This window comes from Rhagoletis pomonella, unplaced genomic scaffold, assembly GCF_013731165.1.
Source record: "Rhagoletis pomonella isolate Grant_MI unplaced genomic scaffold, Rhpom_1.0 Rhpom_scaffold_00001, whole genome shotgun sequence".
Taxonomy (NCBI): domain Eukaryota; kingdom Metazoa; phylum Arthropoda; class Insecta; order Diptera; family Tephritidae; genus Rhagoletis; species Rhagoletis pomonella.
The window spans coordinates 64630256-64656469 of NW_023458555.1; the positions used below are offsets into that span (position 1 = coordinate 64630256).

The 26214-nt window shown below is 41.2% G+C and overlaps 1 protein-coding gene across 1 annotated transcript; it reads left to right on the top strand.

Moving 5' to 3' along the window:
* The first annotated feature begins 13492 nt into the window (after positions 1–13492).
* Positions 13493–14323, top strand: LOC118756327. The gene has a single exon (XM_036491121.1). It carries the CDS (start codon positions 13493–13495, stop codon positions 14321–14323), a length of 831 nt encoding a protein of 276 aa, XP_036347014.1.
* The last annotated feature ends 11891 nt before the right edge of the window (positions 14324–26214 follow it).

Genomic DNA, 26214 nt, shown 5'->3' on the forward strand with positions numbered 1-26214 from the left:
TCAAATGCACCGTGCAGAAGTACCATTTGGAAAAATGCATATACAATTTAATGCGTTTGCAAATAAACCATTCTCCCATGCATTTTAATACATCAATTTGTCGACTTCTAGCTTTCGTTTGGTATAACTATTGCCCCCTAAAATAGATCCTGAGGGCAGCAGTATATCGTGCGTCTTAAAATGACTCTACTGTGATAAAAGTGGGTCAATTGATCTTGTATTTGGCCTCTAACAATTATCATACCCAAGCCCTTTGATATGGATCTCACTAGAAGCTCTATTTCATGAAGAATATCGTACGTGTCCCACCCGTGACAAAAGTTGTCCCACCCGTGACAGGAGAATTCTGAATTTTTTAATTATAAACAACTAACTCTTGTTATGGTTTGTGCTTTGTTAAGATTGCTAGTTCTTTTCTGTATAGTAAAACAACTAGTTCAGATTGAAATGTTAAGTAAATTCACAGACTTTCCGTAAAATATATGTTCTCCAAAAAGCAGTGTCTTTTCTTTGTCCTACCCGTGACAGAAGAAACAGCTCAAAATTCTCCGATATAAAATCAAGTTGGAATATTTTTCGTATTTGCTAATAACTCGTATATTAGTGAGCTAGGTGTAGCTTTATCGAAATGTAGAATTGCTTAGTACTTTATTCTTAAATTTAAAAAAGAAAAACTATTTTTGCTGTACAAATGTCCCACCGTTACGATGGAATACCCCATATAATAAATTAAATTTTGCTAAACAAATATATTTTGTTACTTAACTGAAAATGACAGTTGATTTGTTAGCTGTCAACCGAAAAAGTTTGAATGTGATACATAACTCGAGATCAGTGAGCCTTAAAACACAGTACGTTTAATTCGTAGGAAATTTTTCTTATTTCTAAAGAAATATTTAGCCCCTTCGACCGTCGTAAACTCTTAAGGTTTTTATTTGACACGCACTTCGCACTTTTTCAGTAGAATTTTTAAAAATATTGTCTTATTAGCAAATCGCATAGTCCATTTGACAGCTGTCAACTGTCAGTGTTTTAATCTATATATATAAATGTGAATGTCTGTTTGTTTACTACCTTATAACTTCTGAACCGCTGCACGGAATCGCACGAAACTTTGCACACTTATTTGCTTTTACCCTGGGAAGGTAGAAAAGAAGGCATAGGGAAAAATGGGCAGCACTAGAAAAGAGGGCATGGCACCTCCTATACTAACTAAAATTTTCATGTTGTATATCTCTTGAAATATTTGTGGTAGAAAATTGGAACTTACTGTCGAGATAAATAAAATTAATTGCATACACATGGGAAGAAATTGGCGGTACTGGAAAAGGGAGCGTGGTACCTCCAATAGGCGTGAATTATTTAATCAGCTCTAACTTCGGAACCGTAAGTCACATAAACTTGAAGTTTGGTATGCAGACATATCTATGGTAGGTGCTTATAGTAAGGTATATATATAAATGAGACTGTGAAAGGGGGTTGCGAATCCCAAAGGCGTAGAATATTTTACCAGCTATAACTTGGGAATCATAATTCACATAAACATAACACTTGGTATGCAGACATATCTATGGTAGGTGCTTATAAGGTATATATAAATGAGTTTGTAAAAGGGGGTGTGGCACTTAACATAGGCTTGGAATTTTTTATCATCCATAACTTCGAAACCACAAGTCACATTACCCCCTTTAATTCCTTCTGGCGTGGGGTGAAACCCGCGGATAAAAGCTACTTTTACATAAAATTCATGATCAGCATGTCTAAAAACCTAATCAGTGGCGTTTTTTTAAAAATTGTCTTATTGTTATAAAAATTCCTAGTTGATTTGACAGCTGCCAGCTGTTAGGATTTTAATTTGACATAAAATTCGTGATCAGCATGTCAGAAAACCTAATCAGTGGTATTTTCAAAAAGATTTTCTAAATTTTAGAGAATTTGGCAGTTGATTTGACAGGTATAAATTTTATAGAATGTTCGGATTTATCATTACAACGATACTACGTTCCCGCAGTTTTATTTTAACCGTAACAGCCCTTCTAATTTTTCGCGTAAAGCATGGTTTCTCCGACCACTGTGCGGTGGTCTTAACTAACTGAAGGAAAACAAGGATTACCTCGTAAGGTGCTTACCTGTTTCCCGATTGGGCTACTTCGTGCTGTATTTAAGAGAAATCTTTTTAGTTTTCAAAAAAAAATTGGAATGAAAACATTCTCTTTTCAAATTTCTTCAGAAAAAAATCAGATCGGATTTTTAGATGGTAATTTTCTAGCATCTGAGGTCATTATAAAAAGAAACCCACATCGAGTTTTTAGCCACATTTCAGACAGACTTTTTATTGTTCCCAGACACCGTGAACTAGACAGACCTCCAAGATTCTTTCTAAAAAAACTTTTTTTCCTACAGTCAATTATAGTCCGACATATTTTTGTCAATAATTTAAGTTCCGGCCATATTAATATACATATATGACTCGTATGATGTCGCTATGAAGCGTAGTAACGTTCCGCTGCGCCGTTGGTTAGAGTGTATAGTAAAGATCAAGAAAACGATGTTCAGCTGGCTGTATGTGGGTGAGTTATACTTACGGTGACCATCCGTCCTTTATTTCAAAGGACAGTCCTTTATTTTAGCTCTCTGTCCTTTATAATTTTTTTCAAAATAAAGGACGCATTTTGTCCTTTATTTCTTAATCTGTCCTTTAAATCAGTTCTGGATTTTTCAGAGGTAAATTTTTGAACAGAGAATATAAAATAATAAAAATGTCCCCTATAAAATATAATGAAAACCTTCGCCAGTTTGTTTCGCAGCTCTCTTAAGGGTTGCTATTTAATCGATAATCTTCGTGCAATCTATAAATCAGGAATCATTGCTAATACTGATAGAAAAATTAATATACATACTTTGAGTAAAATTCTCGAAAGAAAGGGAAAGTTGGGCCCAGTACGTGTTGCACGCAGAGTTTCAAAGCTGGCATTTAGTGTTCATAATTCACTGGAGACTTCATTTTTCACTCATTTGGTTAATTTTTTGAATGAAGGCTTACAAAATTTGCAAGTGTTCAGTGGAGCCTTATTTGTGAATTTTTTATTTAAAATTTTTTAGTGCAAAGTGCAGAAAAAGTAGCAATTTTGAAGAAAATGTATTCTACTTTTCCGTTAATAAATGTTACATAATAAAAACCAGTTGAAAGCAATTGTTTGGTTCTTCCAAAATGAAAAAAAACACAAAAAAATTTGAAATGTTATAACAAATTTTCACCAAAATAATTTTATTTGTTTTTATTAAAAATTGGTATATTCAGTTTAATTGATCATTAGATTTTATAATAATAAAGAGCAAGGTGCAAGTGTCTAAGAGTTCCCGTTGATTTTTAAAAATAAAACAAACGCATTTATTTCCCATTACGCATGCAGGTGTGCTCGAAGTGTTATCGAAAAAAAATTATTAAAAATCAACGCAATCTCCTAGCTATTTGCAACTTGCATATATTATACTACAATTTAATGATCTATAAAACTGTATACCAAAAAGTTTTCTCAAAACTCAAATGTAATTTTAATTTTGGTGAAATTTTTTTTATAACATTTAAAATTTTTCTTGTGAAATTATTCGCTTTATTAGGTTTATAAGCTTTCATAACAAAATAATAATCCAAGCGTCTTTAAAAAAGGTAAACTTGTACAAGTAGATAATATAATGTACTAGTAAATGTTTGATTTAAATTACGATACTTTTATCATTTAAAAAAAAATGTCTTTTATTTAACGTTGGTTAAAATGGTCGCCGTAGTTATACTTCAGCTGCTCAGGTGAATACTAAAATTAAAAATTAAAAAAATTTCATGATTTTAGTTCGCACGAAAATTGGCCGGGTGATAGTTGATATGATATTTAAATCAAATCAAACGTTCAGCTGGCTGTATATGGGTGGAAAAACGTTTAGCTGAGGCAGTGAAGGTGTAACGCAGAAAGCAGGTACATATATGACCGGCGCTCTCAGGGCACGCGTAACTTTAATACGTCAACTGAACGTCTTTCCACCCGCATACAGTCAGATGAACGTTTTTTTTTTTTATTGGTTTAAATTGATATGTGAACTATCATATAACCAATTTTCACCTGAACTGAAAGAATTTATCTAAAGTTACACGTATTTACTCATGCAATCACCAACTTGCATCGATATATTAATATTCTTGTCTATATTGCTCATATTGGCGAGCATGACTAAAATATCAGTGTCGGAACACCGAATCGTTACGTTAGTATCACTTTGTAATTCACAAATGTGGTAAATAAACTTAGTGTCTGCCTCTTCCTGACTAGAATATGTCAGCTAATGCTCTATGCTTCGGATTATTATACCATCTCTGACTAAATATATACTTATGGCAAGCGTCAGCGTTTACATAAATAGTTTTATTATTTATAAATGGCACCATGTAATCCTCTGCCGAATGGTCAACAATAAACTTAACAATAGCCTCTTTGAAGTTGCCATTTTTCAACTCGCCTGTGAAGTCGGTCGGTCGTACTTGCTCAGACACGCTGATGCTAAAATTGGGATGGATTTGGTTATAATAATAATAGATTGGCGCTTACACATATGTTAATATTTGGCCGAGCTTCTCCTCAAACTTATGGCGTGCGCCTTTATGTTGTCATACAAAGCGGAGGGACTTGAAGTTTTACGCACACTCCGAACGGCGATTGTATTTTTATGAGAAGCTGTTTTTCATGGCAGAAATACACTCGGAGGTTTGCCATTGCCTGCCGAGGGATGACCGCTGCTAAGAAAAATCGGTTTTTCTATATTTTTTTGCGATGTTGCTTTGACCAGGGCTTGAACCCAGGTGCTGATGAGTGAAAGCGCGCACTGCTTACCACTACACCACAGCGGCTGACATTGGATTTGATTGACGGAAACATATCTCGATGATGAGATGATGAGATTTCCGAAAGCGATTCTGATAGTGATTCGGATGACGACGCTACAAGCTCGTCAGCAGACCAATGCGAGGAAGAAACCTAAATTTATTTATGTTTATATGCTATGTATAATATTGTGTACGTCAAATAAAAATGGTTATTGATATACTTCTTCATTTGTTAACATGCACGTCACTTGTACGAAAGTTGCATGAGTAAATATGTGTAACTTTAGACACATTCTTTCAGTTCAGGTGAAAATTGGTTATATGATAGTTCACATATCACTTTAAACCAAAAAAAACACCATCATCTGACTGTATGCGGAAAGACGTTCAGTTGACGTATTAAAGTTACGCGTTCCCTGAGAGCGTCGGTCATATATGTTGCTTTCTGCGTTACACCTTCACTGCCTCAGCTGAACGTTTTTCTACCCATATACAGCCAGCTGAACGTTTGATTTGATTTAAGTATCATATCAACTATCACCTGACCAATTTTCGTGCGAACTAAAATCATGAATTTTTTTATTTAGTTTTAGTTAGTTTTAGTAGATAGATAGATAGATTAAGTAGAGGTATGCACTGCGACCAAATGATCTATTGTGCCCTCGACTGTTTAGAGTACCTCATCTAATCCCAGGGAACCCAAAAATTTAAGGAGATCTCCGGGGGCTAGCGATTGTAAGACTTCCTCACTTGGCCAGAGTTGGCCTAGGTGTCTCTCCCGTCTTCTCGCAACTGCCTCGCATTCGCGAAGCAGATACAGAGGGGTCTCCTCAGTCACATCGCAGAACCGACATAGGTCGTTAGACCAGATCCCCAACCTGTGCAAGTGACCTCTCAGTCTGCAGTGACCCGTCAGAAAGCCTGTCAATATCCTTACCCTTTCTTTGGGAAGGTTTATCATTGCACTATACCTTGTATGGTTCTTACCTCCCAGTAGGCTTTTGGCCTGGCGTTGGCGTGCCGTGTTACGCTAGTGCTGATTCCTTACTGTGTTCCTCTCCTTTCTGAGCTCTTCCTTGATTGTACTAGGTCCAATCGCTATGAAGGGCTCAGGCCCTATAGGCAACGAGGCGGCTGCCATCCTAGCTAGTCGGTCCGCTTCCTCAATGCCGACAACTCCTACGTGACCTGGCACCCAAGTTAATTGGATGTCGTTGTACTCCGCCAGGGCGTTGAGCTTATCAATACACTCCAGAACCAGAGAGGACTTGACCTCAAATGATAATAGGGCCTTGAGTGCTGCCTGGCTGTCGCTCATGATCAAAATACTTTCATTACGATAGTTCCTACGCAGGTTAATCTCTGCACACAGACTTATGGCATAGACTTCCGCTTGAAAGATGCTTGGGTATACGCCCATGGGTACCGAAAGCTTTAGCCTTGGCCCGTGAACGCCTGCCCCAATACCTTCGGGAGTTTTAGAGCCGTATGTGTACCATTGCATTGAGCTTGCTTGTATCTGCCTCTCCATAAAAGAGGTGCTCCAAGTCGACTTGGTGCAAAGCGCTATTTTGAATTTCCTGTCAAAGCTAACTAGTTTGGGCCCGTCGTCTCTGGGGAACAGAGCTAATGGAATTTGGGAGCCTAGCTTATCCCTGTACCTCGATGGTAGGATTTTACCTCTACCAAAGCCTTCTCTTGCGAAGTTCAATAGAGTTCGCTTTGCTGTCGGTTCAATGGTAAGGTGTAGTGGCTCGAGCTCCAGAATCACCCCTAGCGCCGCCGTCGGGTATGTGCGCATTGCCCCCGTAATGCATACACACGCCAGACGTTGAAGCTTAGCGAGGGATTGTCTCACCGTTACGAGGGTGGTCCTCGATACCCACGCCACTGCCCCATAAGTAACTATTGGTCTAACTATCATGGTATACATCCATCTTAGGATCTTGGGACTACAGCCCCAAGACTTCCCAGCCAGACGTTTGCAAACCATTAGTGCCCTCGTGGCTTTGGATGTGATCGCGTCGACATGCGCCTTCCACAGAAGCCTGGAATCTAGTGTTAGTCCTAGGTACTTGACTTCGGTGGCGACGTTGACGCCGACCCCATTCAAAGTGATGTTCCTCATACCTGGGAGTGTTCTTCTTCTAGAAAAGCCTTGACAGCGGATGCCATTGTCAGTGAAAATCTGAAGAAGTTCATCCACAACTAAGCTCCACAGAAGAGGGGATAAAATTCCTCCCTGTGGGCAACCTCTTGTAGTTTGTAGCTGTACTACGCCGTCCCCGATGTCGGTTTCAGCTATCCTTGTATTGAGTAACCTGACTATCCACCTACGGATGGTTGCCTGTACGTTACGTTTTTCAAGCACCCTGTCGACACTACCGTGAGAGGTGTTGTCAAACGCCCCCTTAATGTCGATAAAGGCACAGAGTACTGTCTCCCCACACTCAAGAACACCTTGTATTTCCGTGGACAAGGCGTATAGTGCAGTGTCCGTGGACCTGCCCACTCTGTAGGCATGTTGGTCGGGGTGCAAAGGCGCTGCATTAAGGGTGTTGTTCCTAATTTCATGGTCGATGACCTTCTCCATTGCTTTTAGCAGAAAGGAGGTAAGACTTATCGGCCTGAAGGACTTAGCGAGAGAGTAGTCTCTCTTAGCTTTCTTCGGGATAAATATAACCCGAGCCCTCTGCCACGCCTCGGGGATATGGGCAAGCGCTAAGCTCGCCCGCATGATCTTGACCAGGTGTGGCAGTAGGAACTCCTTACCTTGCTTCAGCAACACTGGACAGATGCCATCCACCCCAGGGGATTTGTACCGATCAAAGGAGTCCAAAGCCCAGCAGACTGATCGGTGGGTGATTAGTCTTCTAGGCATCCATTATGGGGCCATTCAGTTCGTTAACGGTGTTCTCTAACCTCATATGATCGACGTGCCTGTTCTTTTGATTTTAAATTTTTGCTGTATCGCTCCTAGTCAGTTTTCCTGGGGTTTCTAGTTGCTTGGTTTGTTCTCGCCTTCGCTCCCAACACAAATTGGATAATCCTGTGGTCCGATAATGAAGGTTCCGACGAGACCCTCCATTGGGTGACCAGAGGACTAGCCAATCTGTTGCTGAACGTAACGTCCAGTACTTCTTTCCTAGCCCTCGTGACAAATGTCGGTGTTTGGCCAACATTGTGGATGCTAAGTTCCTCGCTTAAAATGTACTCTAAGAGACACTCACCTCTGCGATTTGTGTCCGTGCTGCCCCATTCAACATTATGGGCGTTCGCATCGCACCCCACTATAAGATGGAGCCGTCTCCTCCTGCAGTACTCCACTAACCTCTGTACCTCTTGTGGTGGGGCATAGCTGCTGTCCCCCGGTAAGTAGGCCGCAGCGAACACCACCTCTACGTTACTATCGCAAATGGTCAGCGACGTCTGCACTGCGACTAGGTCCTGTGTTAAAAATTCTGTAATGCAAAAGTAACCAATATTTTCGTTAAGCACTACACACGCTCTGGGCCTCTCACAGGAGAGGTCCCAAATTACCTTGTTCCTTTTATGGTTGTGGCCCCTCACCTGGCCTCTGTAGGTCCACGGCTCTTGGATCAGTAGGATGCCCAGGCCATCCGTGGCGAACCTGCTGGTGATGACCGCCGAAGCAGCCACCGCGTGATGCAGGTTGACCTGGGCTACTGCCAAGTGTCGGGGATTCATAGGTGGAGCTCGTCAAGGTCGGAGAGCTGTAGTTCGCCCTCGTTCCGCTTATCAAGCTCTAGTCGCCTCAAGTCCATACCTGATAGCAGCTCCTGCGTTGAGGGCACGTGTTCCGCTGAGGTGGTGGTAGCGGTAGGCCCGATCGTGTTTGCAGGAGCTGGTGTTTCTGCAAGGAGTGGCTGCTCCGCCGGTAAGCCCGAAGTCGACTCGGCCGTCTGGGCAGCAGAGGAACCGTCGACCGCGTCGATTTGAGTCCCCTGCGTCTCCAACTCCTTGCTGCCTGTCGCCTTTTGTCTCCACGGTCTCACCGTGACGAAGCTGAACCTATAGTTCAGGTTGAAGCCAGCCCTCTTTATACTGACGCAGGACTCCTCATAAATGCCTAGGAATAGCCTGAGCCCGTTATCCTCAGTGGTGCTGGACACTACTTTCCACGCAGAAGTGTTGATACCCTCGTTCTGCGCTTTTAGCAGCCCCAGCGCAAACTCGGCAGATTTGTCGGCGCTCCTTGGGAGGAACACCGTGATGTTGTGCACCTTAGGGATATCGTCCCCTCTCTTCGTGCACATCCCGGGTCCCTTCCAGCCCTCGAGTGCTGGTGCCTTCTCTGCCAGCCAGGTTGCTGTTTTCTCGTCCCTGCAGTCAACGAGATGCATACCGGCCTTAAGTACACTCCGCAGAATAACAACGGGTGCGACCAACCTTTGAATACCTCTTCCATGATGGCATCTTGGAGCCTGGTTAGGTCCTCTGGGCTCAAGGCAGCAGCAGGGTACTCACACGGTAGCACCGCTACCCGGATGCCTTTGAGGGTCTCCGAGTAGCTGGGCTGCTGAGTGGCGCTCTCCTGCACCTGTCCCTGCCCGGCCGGCCCAGCCAGGCTCTTAGGCCATGAAGTCGGAGTAGGTGGCTGATCCCGCTGCCGTTTGGTGCTAGGTGTCTCAGGCGGAGTGATTTGGTTGCTCCCTTTCTTGACTGCGTCCCCTTTGTTATGGCCAGGGGGTTCCCCGCTTCTCCGCCATCTGGTGGGCGCGGGTCTGTGCTGCTGTTGTTGCTGTAGGCCGCTTCTCTGCTTTGCAGCAGGCGCGAGTAAATGTGCCTGTTTATTGGGCCCGCTCTTCCACCTATCGGCAGGTGCGGGTTTGTTGCCTTTGCTGCTACGCTCATTCTCGACCTCCATTCTGACGAAGGCCATGGCTCTGGCCTCAACTGTGGGCTTGCCCTGTTCCAGATACCGGAGGTACCACTTGACCCCGGAGCCGCTCAAACCTTCACGGTGTTGGTCGTCCAGAGCCCCTGGCTGACCTGGCAGAGGCATCGGAGGAGGTTTGGCCCTGCGGTTTTTCTTCCTCCTCTGCTTCTGCCATCCAGACTCGTCAGATGTGGCGGAGGCGTTGCCACTGGGGGACCTGTGTCTACCTTTCCCCTTCCGGTGACCGCTGTCAGAGCGGCGCCGACTCTTTGAGCGCTCCCGGCTCTTTGAGCGGTGACGACTCTTAGAACGGCGCCGACTGCTTGAGCGATGCCGACTATTGGAGCGGTGACTGCCCTCGATACGGTGGCTGCTTTCTGATCTCGCTGTTCCTGTCTGTCTGTAAAGAGAACTGCCGGACCGGTGTTGCGGCCGATCTAATTCGGCAGATGAATCATGCAAATCTAACACATCTTGATTTGCGCAAGTACCTTTTTTGCCCCGTGCTTTGCTACAGGACGCCTCTGCACTGGTGCCTGGACGTTCGTCATCCCTCGCATGCTCAATGAACAGCGATGCTTCCTCTGCTGTCAGCTTGTCCAAGAAGCCGCTCTTGCGCTTGGCGCTCTTAGAGCCTTCTAGCGTGCTGCTGCTTGGCGTTGCTGGTGTACCTGTGGCTTTTGCTATTGTTACAGCTGATGCCGTTATGCCCACCGCCGCTGGTGGCGCGGGGGCTGTGGTAGATGTTGTTGTTGTTGCTGTTTTTGTAGCTGTAGTTGCTGTTGTTGTTTTGTTTTTCTGGTTTTTTAGTTGTTTTTTGTTTGTTGTTGTGATCATCTTTTTCGTACGACCGCCTGCTCGACGAGGCGAGTTCAGCAGTCTAAGGTTTTGAAGCCGATCTTCAAAGTCCGCCGCGCCAGCGCCCCTTGTCGCGGTAAGGCCACCGTTACTCCCCGATGCGTCCCGGTGTCGGAAAGGCGCCGTTCTAATACAGCCGGCTTATTCCCTCCTGGCTGCAAACCGTCCAATAGGCACGGTGTCGCTTAACACCCTGGATTAGGAGGTGGCAGTTCTTGGTCACTGTTCTCCAGCGGCCTAAATCTGGAGGGAAGGTAGCGCGGAGGCTGCCGCATCCGCGTTACCTTAGACCAGAAGAAGACCGGTTGGCGATTCAGCTAAGCCCCCGCACCAACGGCAAGGTGCCTGCCTCGCGAGGGCAACCCACCCCCATACAGCCAGCTGAACATCGTTTTCTTGATCTTAACTATACACTATTACTCATATCATTTCTAGCAAATCTAAAATAATTAAATTTTTAATTTTTTTTTTGTTTGCGTGGGTAGCTGCTGTAGCCCAACCCTCCCGTGGTGCCGCAGCGGAACGTTACTAGGCTTTATAGGAGCATTATACGCTGCATTGAAATGAATATGAGCAAAGCTAAAATTGGTCGCAAAAATCTGTCGCTGGCTCCCGGACTATTACGCCGAACTATGTGCTGCATCTGGAGACAGACTTACATCCCCTATATCCAATGAGTTCCGCGCGCATATGCTTTTTGTTATCCGGTGCCTCAGCTTACCCTGATATAGGTTACCGCGCATTCTTGCTTAAGGGTGTCTTCAGAAGGGGGCCTATTCGATAAACAGCTGGAAAAATTTATCAGGCAGTGTTAGTTGGCTCTTTATTTCCGATTTTTCGCTTAACAACCTGCAAGCTTTCACATCCTCGCTTTTAGAAAGCCTAGCCAAAGGAAGGACAAAAACTTTTATTGAATTAGTACAAAAGGCAACAAAGAATGTTTTGTACCAACATCTGATCCTACTTTACACAAAACATATTTTAGCTTAACTTTCCGCGCTACGGGGGTCTTCTGAATTCAATGCAAAAGCTTATATACGAATGTGTGCTCTTCAGTCTGCCCAGTGTGCAATATGGAAGTGCCAGAAAGCACAAATCTCTTTACTCGGACTCATTTCCTTGGTGAAAAAACCCTGGACATTGTTAAAGTGATTGCCGGATTAAATAGATACAATTTCAAATATCTAGCTAATATTTTATGGATAGCACTAAAATTAGGAACCTGATTTTCAATGGATTTTCTTAGCTGGCAATGTTATTATTAGAGCTCGGATTTTTATGCAAATTGAATATGCAAAATTTATGCAAAATATGTGCAAAACTTATTAAAAAAGTTAATAAAATGTACATAGTTAGATATGCTAAAAAATATTTTTAAGCAACAATTTAAATAACATCTAAGAAACAAGACCGAGCACTTGTGTCCATGTTACTCGAATTTCAGAGAAATTTAAACAAGTTTTGTTAAACACACATTGTCTAAGATTCTACTTTAACTAAAACTGGGCCATGTGAATCACCCTGTAATTAACTTTTGCTTTTCTCTATTACTTCTATTCGGAGTAAATTGATCTTTAATTTTTCTGATTTCCTTCTTCTTTAATAAATTGGATGTGCGATTAAGCTGAGCTGACGTTTTTTATTAAACATTTTGGTGCATCCTGTGAGGAACTTTTAATAAACGCAATATAACTTCAGCTTAATTAGCACTTTCCGACGCACAAGTACTCTGGTTTGGATCGGGCCTGATTTCGCAGATAATTGTGGATATTTTCTTCGATCTTGGAAAATGAAATAAGGCAAGCCTGGTGAGCTCAACGTCACCCAAATTGATCAACGCTTAAAATCTGCTGCAGTGCATTTTGATCGGATGCTCAACAATCATGAGACTTTGGTTGCCGCAGCCAAGGAGGATGAATTAGAGATCCATACAGTGAGGTTGGACTCCACCGAAGAAGGATTTGAGTGTGACTCTCAGTCGTCAACCAACAAGGCTTCGCCGATGGAATTAAAATTAGAGCCACTTTGTATACCATCATTTGACGGCTTGGCTTGCATTCAAGGATTCGTTTGAGACGTTGGTACATAATCGGGATTTGCCGGTGGCTTACAAGCTGGGGAAAATACGCCAAGCTGTATTCAGGTGGGTACGTGGAAGTGTGGAAGGCGCTGAAAGGTCGGTATGACAACCCTAAGCAATTAGCGGAGATTCACGTTGCTAGATTTTTGAACATGAAGTCAATGGCAAGGATACGTACAAGGAATTATTGGGCGTCGTTGATGTGGTACACGAATCCTTACGAGCGTTAACGGTAATGAAGTTACCTGTCGACAAGTGGGATGCGCTTACCATAACCATTGTGGTTTCTAAACTCTCCGCTAGAACACAGCGAGAATGGTGTATGCATTGCTCTCTCACCAAGCTATCAACTTTGATTGCATTGCTAGCGTTTTTAGAGAAACGAGCACATAGTCTCTCGAGCGAATTTTGTCAGGTAGCGGATCGTCCCGAAGTGCCGCATTTTTCCTCAAAGTAGAAGAACACTCCCCGCTCTCTAAAGTCCAACCTCGCCACGACTGGCGATGGCAAATGTCAGCACTGACCATACAAGTTTATACGTTGCCCGGCCATTATGGCTATGAAGCCTTTGAAGCTTTAAAGCGATCGAATTTGTGCTTTAACTGTTTGTGATCCGGACACCTATCTAAACTATGCTCCTCCGCCAACTGCCGCTAGTGCGGCCACAGACATCATACGTTTTTTGCCGCCACAAATCACAGCAACATAGTTCATCTGGCGGGGTAGATACTCCTATGGCTAAGCCAGACAGTATAGCCAATCCAGTCCCACCATCATTATGACTAGCAAGCAATACAACCATTACCAATGTCGGCAAAGGAAGTCAAACCGTTTTGCTGGCTACAGCGCGAGCCACCGAATATTCCGTATATTATGCGACCCTGGTTCTCAAGTAAGTTTAATTTCCGAAAGTTTGGCTAATAGTTTGGGTCTTTATAGGAGCAAGTGTGAGATTATGGTGGAGGGCATTGGCGGAGTTGCGTGTACGAGAACCAAGGGTAGCGTCCGCTTTACAATAAAAAGCATATTTTCTCAGTTTGAGCTAGACAATCACGTATTGGTCATTGGTTCGATTACTTCAGTTACCCCCGCGGTTAGCGTCGATATTGGGCAATGGGGACATTTGGCAAGTCTTCAGTTGGAAGATCCATATTTCGGTACCCCGGGTAATGTTGATGTACTTCTTGGTGCTGATGTCTGGGGTTCGATCGTTGAGAAAGATGTCATACACGGTGGGTGTGACGAACCTCATGCACAACTTACCCGACTTGGTTGGGTTGTATTCGGACCAGCATCAGTTCAGAGCACTGCGAATGCAACAGTTGGAATTTATTGCGCGCAGATTAGAGACGAACCTTATTTAGAGGAACTTATCTGCAATTTTTGGAAGCTTGAAGAAGTACCCGTTACATCCAAGTGCTTGAATGATGAATTCGAGCTGTTCTTTGCCACTACTCACCGGCGTGCGGCAGAGGGACGCTATATTGTGAGGTTGCCCCTCCGCCAAGACTGTCAACCATTAGGCGACTCGTACGTCAGCCCTCGGCGCCAGTTATCACGTTTGGAACGAAGTCTGACCGATGATCCGGACATGCATGCAAAAGTTTAGCATTTATGAGGGAATATGAGACCCTTGGCCACATGGAGAGAGTTCTTGAGCCATTCGTTCAGCCACGATGCTATTATATTCTGCACCATGCTCTGATGGGAAAATTCCGCGTGGTATTTAATGCGTCCGCTCCTACCTCGAACGGGCTCTCACTCAACGATTTGCAGCTCGTCGGCTCTCCCATTCAAGATTCGTTAATCAACATTATACTCCGTTTGCGATGTTATGCGGTCGCTATCACCGCCGATGTGGAGAAAATGTTTCGCCAGGTACTCGTGGCACCGCAAGATAGAGACTTTCAGCGCATACTTTGGCGTGAATCACCTTCAGAGGAAGTAATTACTTACCGACTGTCTACTGTCACGTATGGCATGACGTGCAGTCCTGATAATGCGGTAAGAGCTATGCATCAGTGTGCGTACGACAATTTTGATAAGATTCACAATCGCAATATGGGCATTATAGCGCGGGACACCATTCTCTCGTCATTCTACGTGGATGATTTTCTTGTAAGTTGCAGCACGGTCGAAGGTGCTATCACTTTGGCATCCAATATAGATAACATATTGACAGCTGGATGTTTTAAGCTGCAGAAGTGGAATTCAAATAGCCCCTCTGTCTTAACTCAGATTGGTAGAGACTCATCGCCTAAAGAGTACAGTATTGATGCAGCCCTGACCTCAATGTGGAACTTAAGGAGCCCGGCGGTATATGCACCAAGCGTAGTGTGCTCAGCGAGGTGGCGAAGCTGTTTGACCCAACGGGATTCTTGTTGTTGTTGTTGTTGTAGCGGCTACAACAACCCCGCCCAGATCGGTTGATATCTCAGTCGTTGTCGTCGAGTTCCACTAACGGCATCCCCAAGAAGCGTGCAGCCTCTATGGGGTCGATCCACAGGGACGACGTCGTTAGGGTTGTGGGATTCTTGTCACCGGTGGTGGTTGTCGGTAAGATATTTATTCAAATTCTTTGGTCCGCAGGTATTGATTGGGATACTCCCCTGACAACTGAATTGCGGTAAACTTGGCTTAAATTTCGAAATGACCTCAATGCTCTCAATATGATGCAGATACCTCGTTGGCTTGGGATGAAAGAGGAGTCGGCCACCATGCTCTACGGGTTTTGTGATGCCAGCCAAAGGGCATATGCTGCTGTGATGTACGCTAAGACACCCAAACTCCAGGGAAACGTTCACGTGGCTTTAATAACTGCCAGGACTAAGGTAGCACCTCTAAAGGGAGCCACAATTCCTCGTTTGGAGCTGTGCGCGGCACTCTTATTATCCGAAACTCTTCGAAATGTCATATAGGCATTAGGATTGGTTAACTAAGTTGCCTATTTGTGGTCTGACTCGACTATCACTCTCTGTTGGCTGCGAAAGCAACCAGACACGCTGAAAACATATGTATCCAACAGAGTTCGGCAGATACAAGAGCTGAGTATGAAGGATGAATGGCATTATGTACGTTCATCGCAAAATCCAGCCGACTGCGCCAGTCGGGGTGTACCGGCTTCAGAACTTTTAAAGCACTATTTATGGTGGAGTGGTCCCAGCTGGCTACGCGACGATAAGGTAGGACCCCCTTTCGAACCTAAGCTAAATAATGACGACGAAGCTATAATAAATAGTGAAAGCAGGGTACAGTGTTTAACCGTCGTAGCCACTTGCACAACTTTGACAACGCGACGTTTAGATGGAGAAATTATTCCGCTTACGGATCGATTCAGCTCGCTGAAGAAACTTCTGCATACCATGGCTTTAATACTGATGTGGCTTCCGAGAAGCCGTGGCTTTCGGCATCCCACAATTGACACACAGGAGATCGATGAGCCGTTAGAGTGGCTTGTGAGGATCGATCAAGGGAATGCTTTTCTGAAGGACATTAGGTGTCTGCAGGGTGGGTTAGCGTTAGCAACTTCGAGTAGTCTAATTCCGTTACACCCTTATCTGGATTATCATGGATTATTACGGGTTGGAGGTCGGGTGCCCATAGGCACCCAATCATTCTTCCGAAGTCGACGGGACTAGTCGAGCTGCTCATTAGACAGGCACATATAGACATTCTTCATGGCGGAACCCAGCTGACTCTTCAAACTCTTCGCTGTCGCTTTTGGATTATACACGGGAGAGTAGCGGTGCGTAGCCTGATTCTCAAATGTATCGTTTGTCATCGGAACCGAGGTGCTGTCTTAACGCAACAAATGGCTCCGCTACCTCGACATCGTGTCAATGCGGTTCGACCCTTCATCGCGTCCGGAGTTGATTACTGCGGTCCGTTCAACTTGCGTATTGGATCCAAAAGATCACGGACTACGGTAAAAACATAATTAGCTATTTTTATTTGTATGACGGCGAAAGCTGTCCACATTGAGGTGTCAGATGATCTCTCTACGCAGGCTTTTTTATACGTGCTCACCCGGTTTATTAGCCGGCGAGGTGCCTGCAGGGACTTGTACAGCGTCAACGGTACTGCGTTCGTAGGAGCTAACCGCGTTCTGAAGGAGGATTTGGCTGCCTGGAACCACGATCAAAATATCCAGTCCCTCGCTGACTTGGGGACCCGATGGCACTTCATCACGACGAGCGCCTCCCACCAAGGGGGGTTGTGGGAAGCAGCAGTAAAATCTGCAAAGCGGCACTTAGTTGACATAGTGGGCACGCAAGCCTTGTGGTACTCCCAGCAACAAACATTGGCAAGGGTCAGTCGAGGTAAAACTGCCATCGCTATGCCCTCGAAGCATCAAAGCCTTCCAACTACGTATGGAGGTCTAGGGCGCCCGGCCAACTTATTGTGAGCACGTGAAAGGCCATCCACTCATTGTCATAATGGTTAGGGCGGATTAGACTTGGCAGATGAATACCGCGGAAATTAAACACTGTAAGATCCATCTGATCCGGACCGTCATTGCCTCCGTCACTGTAGCTAATGCTCGTTCATAAGCGAGGGATGAAGCCTTTATGGTAAAATACCTCACCCAAAAGCTAACTGGGATTGGCTTAAGGCTGTGGAGCAAAGAATACCGCGCACAGGGGGAAAAGGCTTCACTGTCTACAGAGCCAAATACGAATGAGAAAGCTAGTTACGAATGGGAGAGCGAAATACGTACCGTGGGAACGTACTATAATTCGCTCTGCGAAGACGGTCTCTTTTTTAAGAGTACTGCAGCGGGATTAAACCTTGCGTCAAACGGCAAGGGTGGTAAAAGTTCTGAAGAAGGACCAAACCATAAAGCTGCGTTCACTCAAGAGGCCTGATGGGTCTTTAAGGTAGACTAGGATTGAAACACTCTGTTTTTCTAGCAACTCAATTGCCTGGAAATCAGTTGATGGTTACGCCTTCCTTTCCCCCGACTGATGAGGGAGGGTATGCGAGAACCACAGTGTCAAGGTACAACTAGTTTGTTGCTAGAACTGTCCTAAGATATGCTGTTGAGTCATTTGACAGTCTCAAATCACCCGGTCCAAATGGCATCTTACCTATGGTACTTAAGTTTAAGCTTTAGTTGGCGACCTTGAAAAAGATTTTCACAGCATCGATTGCACTTGCCTACATACTTCCACCTTGGAATCTGGTTGATGTTGCCTTTTTACTTACCTAAGATTGGTAAGGATGCCGAAACAGAAGCTACAAGCCTGACTTCCTTCATGCTAAAACTGGAAAGGTTGGTAGAATTGCGCATTCGCAGGGAGGCGATCTCATCACAACCTCTGTATTTGCATCAACATGCCTACCAGGCGGGGAAATCTTGTGAGACGGCTTTGCAAAATCTGGTTTTCTTATTAGCAATGATAGAAGTCCCCTTGGGCATATTTGTAGACATTGAGGGTGCTTTTGACAATGCCACCTTCGATACCATGCGCAATTCTGCTCTACGGCATGGAGTACAATCGTTACTGGAATCCAATACGTTCTATGCTGGCGCAACGGGTCATCGCGATTCATGCAGAAGAGTTAACAAGGGCTGCTATCAGGCTGGCGTGCTTATAAAACTTTATTTATTGGAAATATGCAAAATACACCTATACAAAAATATGCAAAATATATATAAAAAATTTCAAATATGCAAAAAATATGCAAACATGCAAAATATGTGTAAATATGCTAAACATTGTAGGACCAAATTAACTCACTTCCTTCCTATAATGAGTTTCTACTAGTGACACACAACATATAATGTTATTTTTATAACTCATTGTTTATTTTATTTTGTGTAATTATTATTTTCCTACTAATTTTATATGTATAGAAACTGAAAATGATGAAATAAATGTCCACTACTGGTAGTACTACTTACCGCATTAATACTCATGAACGCAATATAGTTACATATGTATGTATGTATGTTTGCATGCACTTTTTGAGAAAATGCATTTGTATATCAATATTGTGCTTTCGGAATGATTTATGCTTGTCACCACATTCGCACTACTTTCTACATCGATTTCACAGTAATTAAATGGATATTTTTCATGTGCGCGATGGTGTCATCGCTTTTACAACTGTTGCGATAACTATGGGATCTCATCAAAACTCAACACTCCCAGCTGTGCAGAGCTGGCAGATGTGGCTGACAATAAAGAAATACCGAAATAAAGGCAGTTCACACAGTTTGTTCTATTATTTTTTACATGAACACTAGAGGAAATACATATGTGTGTACATATGTATATACACCTGCGGCAAAATAATAGCAGCGCTACATTTCGAGAAGTTTAACTTTTGTTTAGTTTATGTTTATTATTTTTTTTATAAAAGACCAACCCATTCTACCTATAACAAACGCCATATAATTCCACGTTTCAAGCCTTCAACAAAAAATATATAAAAATTAACAAATTTTCAACAAAATGTCAAAATTCCAGTGCATAACACTGTAAATAAATGTACGCTTAAAAAAAATCCACGAAGTTTGAAAAGTGTGCTTGGCCTCCTGATAACGATAATGTTTTTGCTTTTCTTGGGTCACGTCAAACTATTTGTTTATCGGGCGCTTTAAAATTTATATTGTGTTTAAGAGTCTTTTATGCTAGAGTTCGAAAAAATAGCTAAAAGTACTCTTTAATACCTTTTTATTAAATCTAAGATCATAAAAAAGAGCAAGGCATGTTCTGCACATCGTACGATTTCAAATCGGTGCGATTTACAAAATCTATTTCGGAGGATTTATGACAAAGAGGGAAAAATTGGGCACTAAACCGATGGATATAACGTAAATAATGTGTTTCTAGCAGGTTCTATTTGAAAAATTTAATACTTTGATTAAAAATATACAACGCAATCGTACGATTTGCAGAACTTGCCTGATAATTACAGATTTTTTAAGTTTTTTTTATATTAATTACATGTAACCTTAAGATTTTAAAGCTCCATAAAAAAGTAATTCGACGTGACCCAAGAAAAACAAGCTTCTTGTATTTTTTAGGAAAAAGTTTAAGTTTGAACTGGCTAGGAATTCGAGTTAATCTTTACTAATTGTTTTTGCTGGCGCTGTTATGCATTTTCACATATCCATATGTACATACAAAAGTATGCTCGAAGCTTCTTTTATATGGAAGATAATGAAAAGCGTAAAAAAATGTTGATTTTGTTGTACTATAATTTAATGATTCTATTAAAAAAAATTGAAATTTCGGTGAATATTTTTTTAATTTTTACAGGTAATTTTTTGCAAATCTTGAAATGTGGATGTGTATGCCGTTTGTTGTAAATCAAATAATTAACATTAAGCAAACACAAGAAAAGTCTCAAAAACTGAAAAAAAAATCTAGCTCTGCTATTATTTTGAACGCATATACATATACGTACTATACTTTTATGCTTGCCTTAGTTAGGTACTGTGTAAACGAGTCAATTTGCATCTGTGTATGCACATATGTAACTATATAAGGACGGGTCGAAAAAAATAAAATGTTTGATACGAAAATTGTATATGTCTGAAAAGGTGCTATTTTAATCCCTTATTCTAGAAAATAAATTCTGTTTCTCATCGACACTGTCTTCAGTCTGCGGAATGAGCTTGAAAATTTTAATTTAAGGTGGGAATACAAAATTTTAAAGTTTTTACAACGATTTGTGTAGATCAAATCTGGAACTTCCTCCCTCTCATAAAATCATAAAAAAATAAATTGTGCAAAATAAAAGTAAGTAACATTAATATTTTAATCAATTAATTCTTATTCCCTACTTAACTTATTAATATATTGATGTTCCTTACTTTTAATTTGCCGAATTTAGTTTTTATGAGTTTATGATAGGAAATAAGTTCTAGATTTGATCTACACGCTGTAAAAATTTGGAAAAATTGTGTTCCCACTGTTATTTTCAAATTTTCAAGCTCATCCCGCAGACTGAAGATATTGTTGCAGAGAACCTTGATTTGTTTTCTAGAACAAGGGATTAAAATAGCACCTTTTAACACCAATACAATTTTCGTACCAAACATTTTGTGTATTTTCGACCCGTCCTAATGTATATACACATATATATATGTCGTATATGTTAGGCGAAGAATGTTAACAGTCTGGTCGGTAATTAATTTATCAGATTTTTATCGCATCGCCGCCGATAATGTCACTAATTAAAAAAATTTATCATTATTCTGCATTTACGGATCTATTCTGCACGTTAGCGAAGATTTTGTAACAGGAAAATTTTATTACCAAAAAAAAATGTACCATTTCCTGTCATCGCGATTCTAGGTACGTTGGTAATACAGTTAAAATATTCAGCAATACACTATGCAATACTTTGTTACCAGCTTATGAGATGGTAACGAAATTTACCGGTTACAAGAGTACACAGAATGCGAAAAGGGTTTAAAAATTGACAGGAACTTTATTTACCGTTAGTGTACATTATAAGTCAATTCCTTATCTTTTCGGACTAAAATCTGAAATGTGTCAAAATACAAGAGCGTAAGCAAAATGCGCTCACTAAAAGAGAATAACAGGAAGAAGTAAAGGAACGCAAAAAACCAAATTTTTAGTCTAAAGAATGGCAACAACAAAACTAACGTCAAATAAGAATAGAAATGTATGTACAAAACACACTCACACAAGCACAAGCACAATAAACTATTACTATGTATTATTTTTTTGCCTCCTTCCATTTTCAATTTTTTTTTTTTAGTTTTTAGATTACTCTCACTTTTCGTGTATTCTTTAATTTCTGTTAATTTAAATTTAGTTGAGTTTGACACTTTTCAAGATTTTGCCAGCAAAAATTCTTCTGACTTAATCTGACTACTTCGGACTGAAAAGAGTCACTCTCACTGAGTGTTTCTCTCTCATTTTTGCTGCTATTTTCGAGTTAAGGAACGCTTTTAGGACTACATCTGACTACTTCGGACTTTTTCTGGGAGGTAAGGAACGCAACTTATATCAACACTCCTGCCAGCCAATCAAATTACGTACACGCATTGTGATATCGTCGCCTGGATAAAAGATTCTCGTATGTTACTCACGTACGTATGACGCTTACGTCAATCTTTTACCCAGGCGACGATATGAACTGCAGCAACAATTGCTTTATGGGAAATTTTCGATCACTTCACAGTAGGGCAGGGAGTTCTATCTAGATTTTTTGAACATCAGTATAATCCAGATATTCTAATATCCAAATAAAAATCAGAATATCAGGATATTTACCAAGCATTCGGATTTTCAAATCTAAAAACAACAAAAAAAAACAATTGTTTGTGTATCACTGAAGTGTTTTATTATTTATTTTGCAACCCAATAGAATCAGTAGTTTTAACTATTTTACGAATCTGTTGAAACACTGTTTAGAATATCCGGATAACAAAATGAGCAGATACTAATCGGATATCCGGATAGCAAAGTTTGACGGATATTAACCACCATACCCGGTTTTTATCCCAATATACGAGCAGTCCCAGACCTACTCCACAGTCGTGGGCAGTACGTATATAAAAACAATCACTCAAAAGCCAGCGCACTGGCGATTGCATTAACGTTAATAAATACGATCACAAAGACGAATAGCAAATATCTTTAAGGTAAATAATAACCATTAGTCCACTGATCACGCACGCACGCAAGCTACCTTATTTTTACTGACACTTTTTACAGAATTTGCGTATACACGGTCGTCTTACACACTTGAGCTTTGGTTAAAAGAGAGTCAATCGAAGGCTAGCGCAGAATAAAATATGACAGGAACCGTCTACCAGGCCGTCTCGCACGCAACTGTTTTCGGCTTTCTGCCAATGGCTGGTTGCGTACCGACAACAGCAATACCAGCCCTCAAATCCAAGGCATAAATACCTAAACCAATACCAGTGCCACTTCAAAAGTCAGCGCCAACGCTAGTGATACCACCGACGCCCACGCTTGAAACAAATGCGAATCGTGTAAGTTGTGCGAGCGTTTGTCTGTCTAATTTATTTCATATAGCAGGAGTCCACTGCTTCGTTCTTTGTCCCTTAGCCTACATTCACTCTTTGTAACTTGCACCTTATCCCTCTTTCATTTAGCCTCCATTAAACCATTAATTTATCTACTTTTGTCTAATTTTCGTGCGTTTCTTAGAATGTGCAGCACTAACATTGCTGGCTTTGGCTAATGGACGCAGTGACCAATTGACTTTTCTTTCCAAAGATGTAACTCTTTGAAGGACATCAATCTCGAATGTATTTCCGTTAAATGAAAACTGCACACAAAAAACAGAAAATAGTGAATCTTTGAAACCAAAGGATCGCCTAAAATGTTAACAATAAAGGACGTCTTATTCGCAAATTAGGGTAGAAAACAAATGCCAAAAGTCAATGAACATAACCCCAATAGTGCACGCATATGCTCAGGTGTATGTGCATTTGCAAACACACAAACATCTACATATGACCGTATATTTAATCACACTAGAAAAGTTCGTTCATTTGGCTAAGTGAAGGAATGTGCGGCCTTATTATTCCCCTGGGAGTAAATTCGTTCGTTAGGTGACATCGTTTTCTCGTAGAAACATTTACACACATGACCAGTGTTGCCATTTTAGTCGTTTTCCGGCTAGATTTAGCCGGTTGCGATAGCAAACAGCCGGAGAAATTTCAATTTAGCCGGCAGCCGATTTGTTAGCCGTTTTGCTGAAAAAAATAGCCGTTTTTAGCCGATTTTGCTATTTGCCTTGTTTTCTTAAATTTCAAATATGTATATATGTTTCCATTTTTGACTAAGCGACCCAAAATCTGTTAGAAATGCTAGTAGCCTTATCGTGGAGAAAATTTTCATGTCAGGCAGGATTGTATGAAATTGGGCCGATTTCGCTTATTTTATTTTAAACGAAGAAGGGATTTTCTTCATAAAATGTTTGTTATAAATGTCTTAATTTTAAGTGTGAAGTTTTATTCGCCAACTTAGAAAATAAGAAATTGTTTCACTGTTAAGACTCTTAAGATACGTTTGTGTTTGGATATAGAGCCAACAAACAGAATAAATATTACATGTAGATATTGTCTTCCCAGATAGCGCATAATAAATTCTGCCTAAATTAAAAAACATAATTTTTGCCCACTCCCAAAGGTTTAAGGTAATGGAAAAATTTATATTTTCAAGCACTATGTACACATATGTATTTTTTTAAGCAAACGTTTTTGCTGAGAACTTATTCAAATTCCAAAAACCGAATGCCAACTTGAATTAAAGGAACCAACACTGAAGTGAGTCAAAATGAAAATAAAAGAGCACAAATTTTTATGTAAAGTAAAACTCGCTGGGAATTCTACGAGACATCTTCCGGCCATATGACCGATCATCTAAATGGGAGATCTATAGTCTTTTAGCATCATATTTTACATCAGAAAAATATGACCAGTTCTTTTGTGTAACTGTGATTTTGCATCCCCTGTCAACATATGGCCTCGGTTGATGTTAACTTAAGGTCGTTGTTTTACTGCCTTAAAATTGAAGGCAAATTTTTACAGCGTTTTTTATCTGTTTTTTATTGGTTTCTATTTGAGTGTATTGAGAATCGGTCAGTCTGAAAAGGCCTTGTAGGGAAGATAATAGGTTTGTTCGTCGAAAATCCAGCGAGAATTATCACTCAAAATATCAGATAGTAATAGTAATAAATAGTTTTTTTTCCGAGTACCTTTCAATTTTAAATTTTTAAATTTAACGAACTTGTTTATTCAAATTATCGTCGACAAAAAATCCAACCATGTGCCACAATCATATCTTTTTCCTAATTGCAAATTCTTGCTGGCAAAATTTTTTCCGGCTCGAATTTGTAACTTCTCTCCAAGAAATAGTGACTCGTATAGTACTCGTGATTTATTTAAATAAAACATGTGAAATTTAGTTGAAACATTTTAGCCGTTTTTAGCCGGTTTTATTTGCCAATTTAGCCGGTTCATCCAAAAACTTCTGGTAACACTGCACATGACCCCCACAATCGCAAACAATTTATATTTTTTACTCTTTTGCGTCGTATGGAGTAATCCCAGTCGGAAATGGCCATGTTTAGTCATGTACCCAGGAATGTATCAGTCTTTGGAGTTATACATTCCCGGATTCATCTTTTTTCTCACGGCGTCCGTGACACAGGATTTTAATCCGTGACCAACAAGTTGGTAGCCGAACACACATCCATGCGGCAGCAACGCTGCTTAACTAATAATAATAATAATATTAATAGTTTGGCCAACCAAGCGCCAATATGTTAGTAATATGTTAGTGTTTGGCTACCTTGATATTGTCACAAAAGTGGAGAGACCTACAGTTCTATTATTTCATCAGGAAAAAGTGAGACAGCAGGCTGTGAAATATTAGATGGCAACTGGGACACTACTATTCTCACATACGAAATAATGGAATTTATTTCCGGCCACTTTCTTAAGAGTTGGACACTAAGTTTTATTCGGAAACAGGGTTCAAACCCAGCCCTATGCTTATAATCAGGGAACAGATTTTTAGGACCTAAAAACCTATAAAAAAGGCAAAATAAAATAACGAAATAGGCTGGAAAAGGCAAAATAAAATAGCGAAAAAGGCAGGAAAAGGCACTGGGTATTGCAAAAAAGGCAAAACAAAATAGCGAAAAAGGCAGGAAAAGGCACTAGGTGTTGCAAAAAAAAGCAAAATAAGGCACTAAAAAAAGACAGAAAATACGAAGAACAATCAAAAAATACATTTATTTTAGAAACGTTTATATTACAAGTAAAAAGAGAAAAACTATGAACTAGTTTCATTATATGAAAAATTTGTACTTTGAATCTTTGACTATTTTATTCTTTCGAGTTTCTAACTCATAAAACTTTAATCTGTATAGTTGTAGTAACATTGAACCACAAGATGCATTTTGAAGTTTTCTGGCAGCATTTTCATTCGATTTTCGCGAAGAAAAGCCTTGAATGTACTAAATGTGCGCTCGACGCTAGTTGATACAAGTGGAGCCCAGTTTAAATATGGAACGTTTGAAACGTTCATATTATCAGGAATAAGGGCGTTCTCCTCGCCCTTTACAATTTTATCCACACCCCTTATTGTTCCCAAGCCTACGTTAGCTGAGAAAACGGCGTTGAATTTTTCCAACACCAATTTGGCAAGAGGTCCCTGCGCTTCTATAAGCCGCATGGGCATGTGTATCTTTTTTATTCTTAAAAAAAAATTGTAAATGCTATACCTAATCACTTTTTTAAATGTAGAAAAGACAAAAAAAGGCAAATATTTTAAAAAATGCAACGAAAGGCAGCGAAAGCTAAATCGTGGACATTCTTAATCGAATATACTCTATCTCTTTAGCAGAAAAAAAGGCAATTTCCATAAAATCCGTTCCCTGCTTATAATACTTCTATATGGCTAGTATGTACCTACAAGTGCAATCCGAAAACATTACAGTACGGATATATTGTGAAAAAAAAAGAAAACCGAGCAA

Excerpts from the sequence above, each read along its gene's own strand:
- LOC118756327 (XM_036491121.1), top strand. The coding sequence starts at position 13,493 with ATGACTAGCAAGCAATACAACCATTACCAATGTCGGCAAAGGAAGTCA.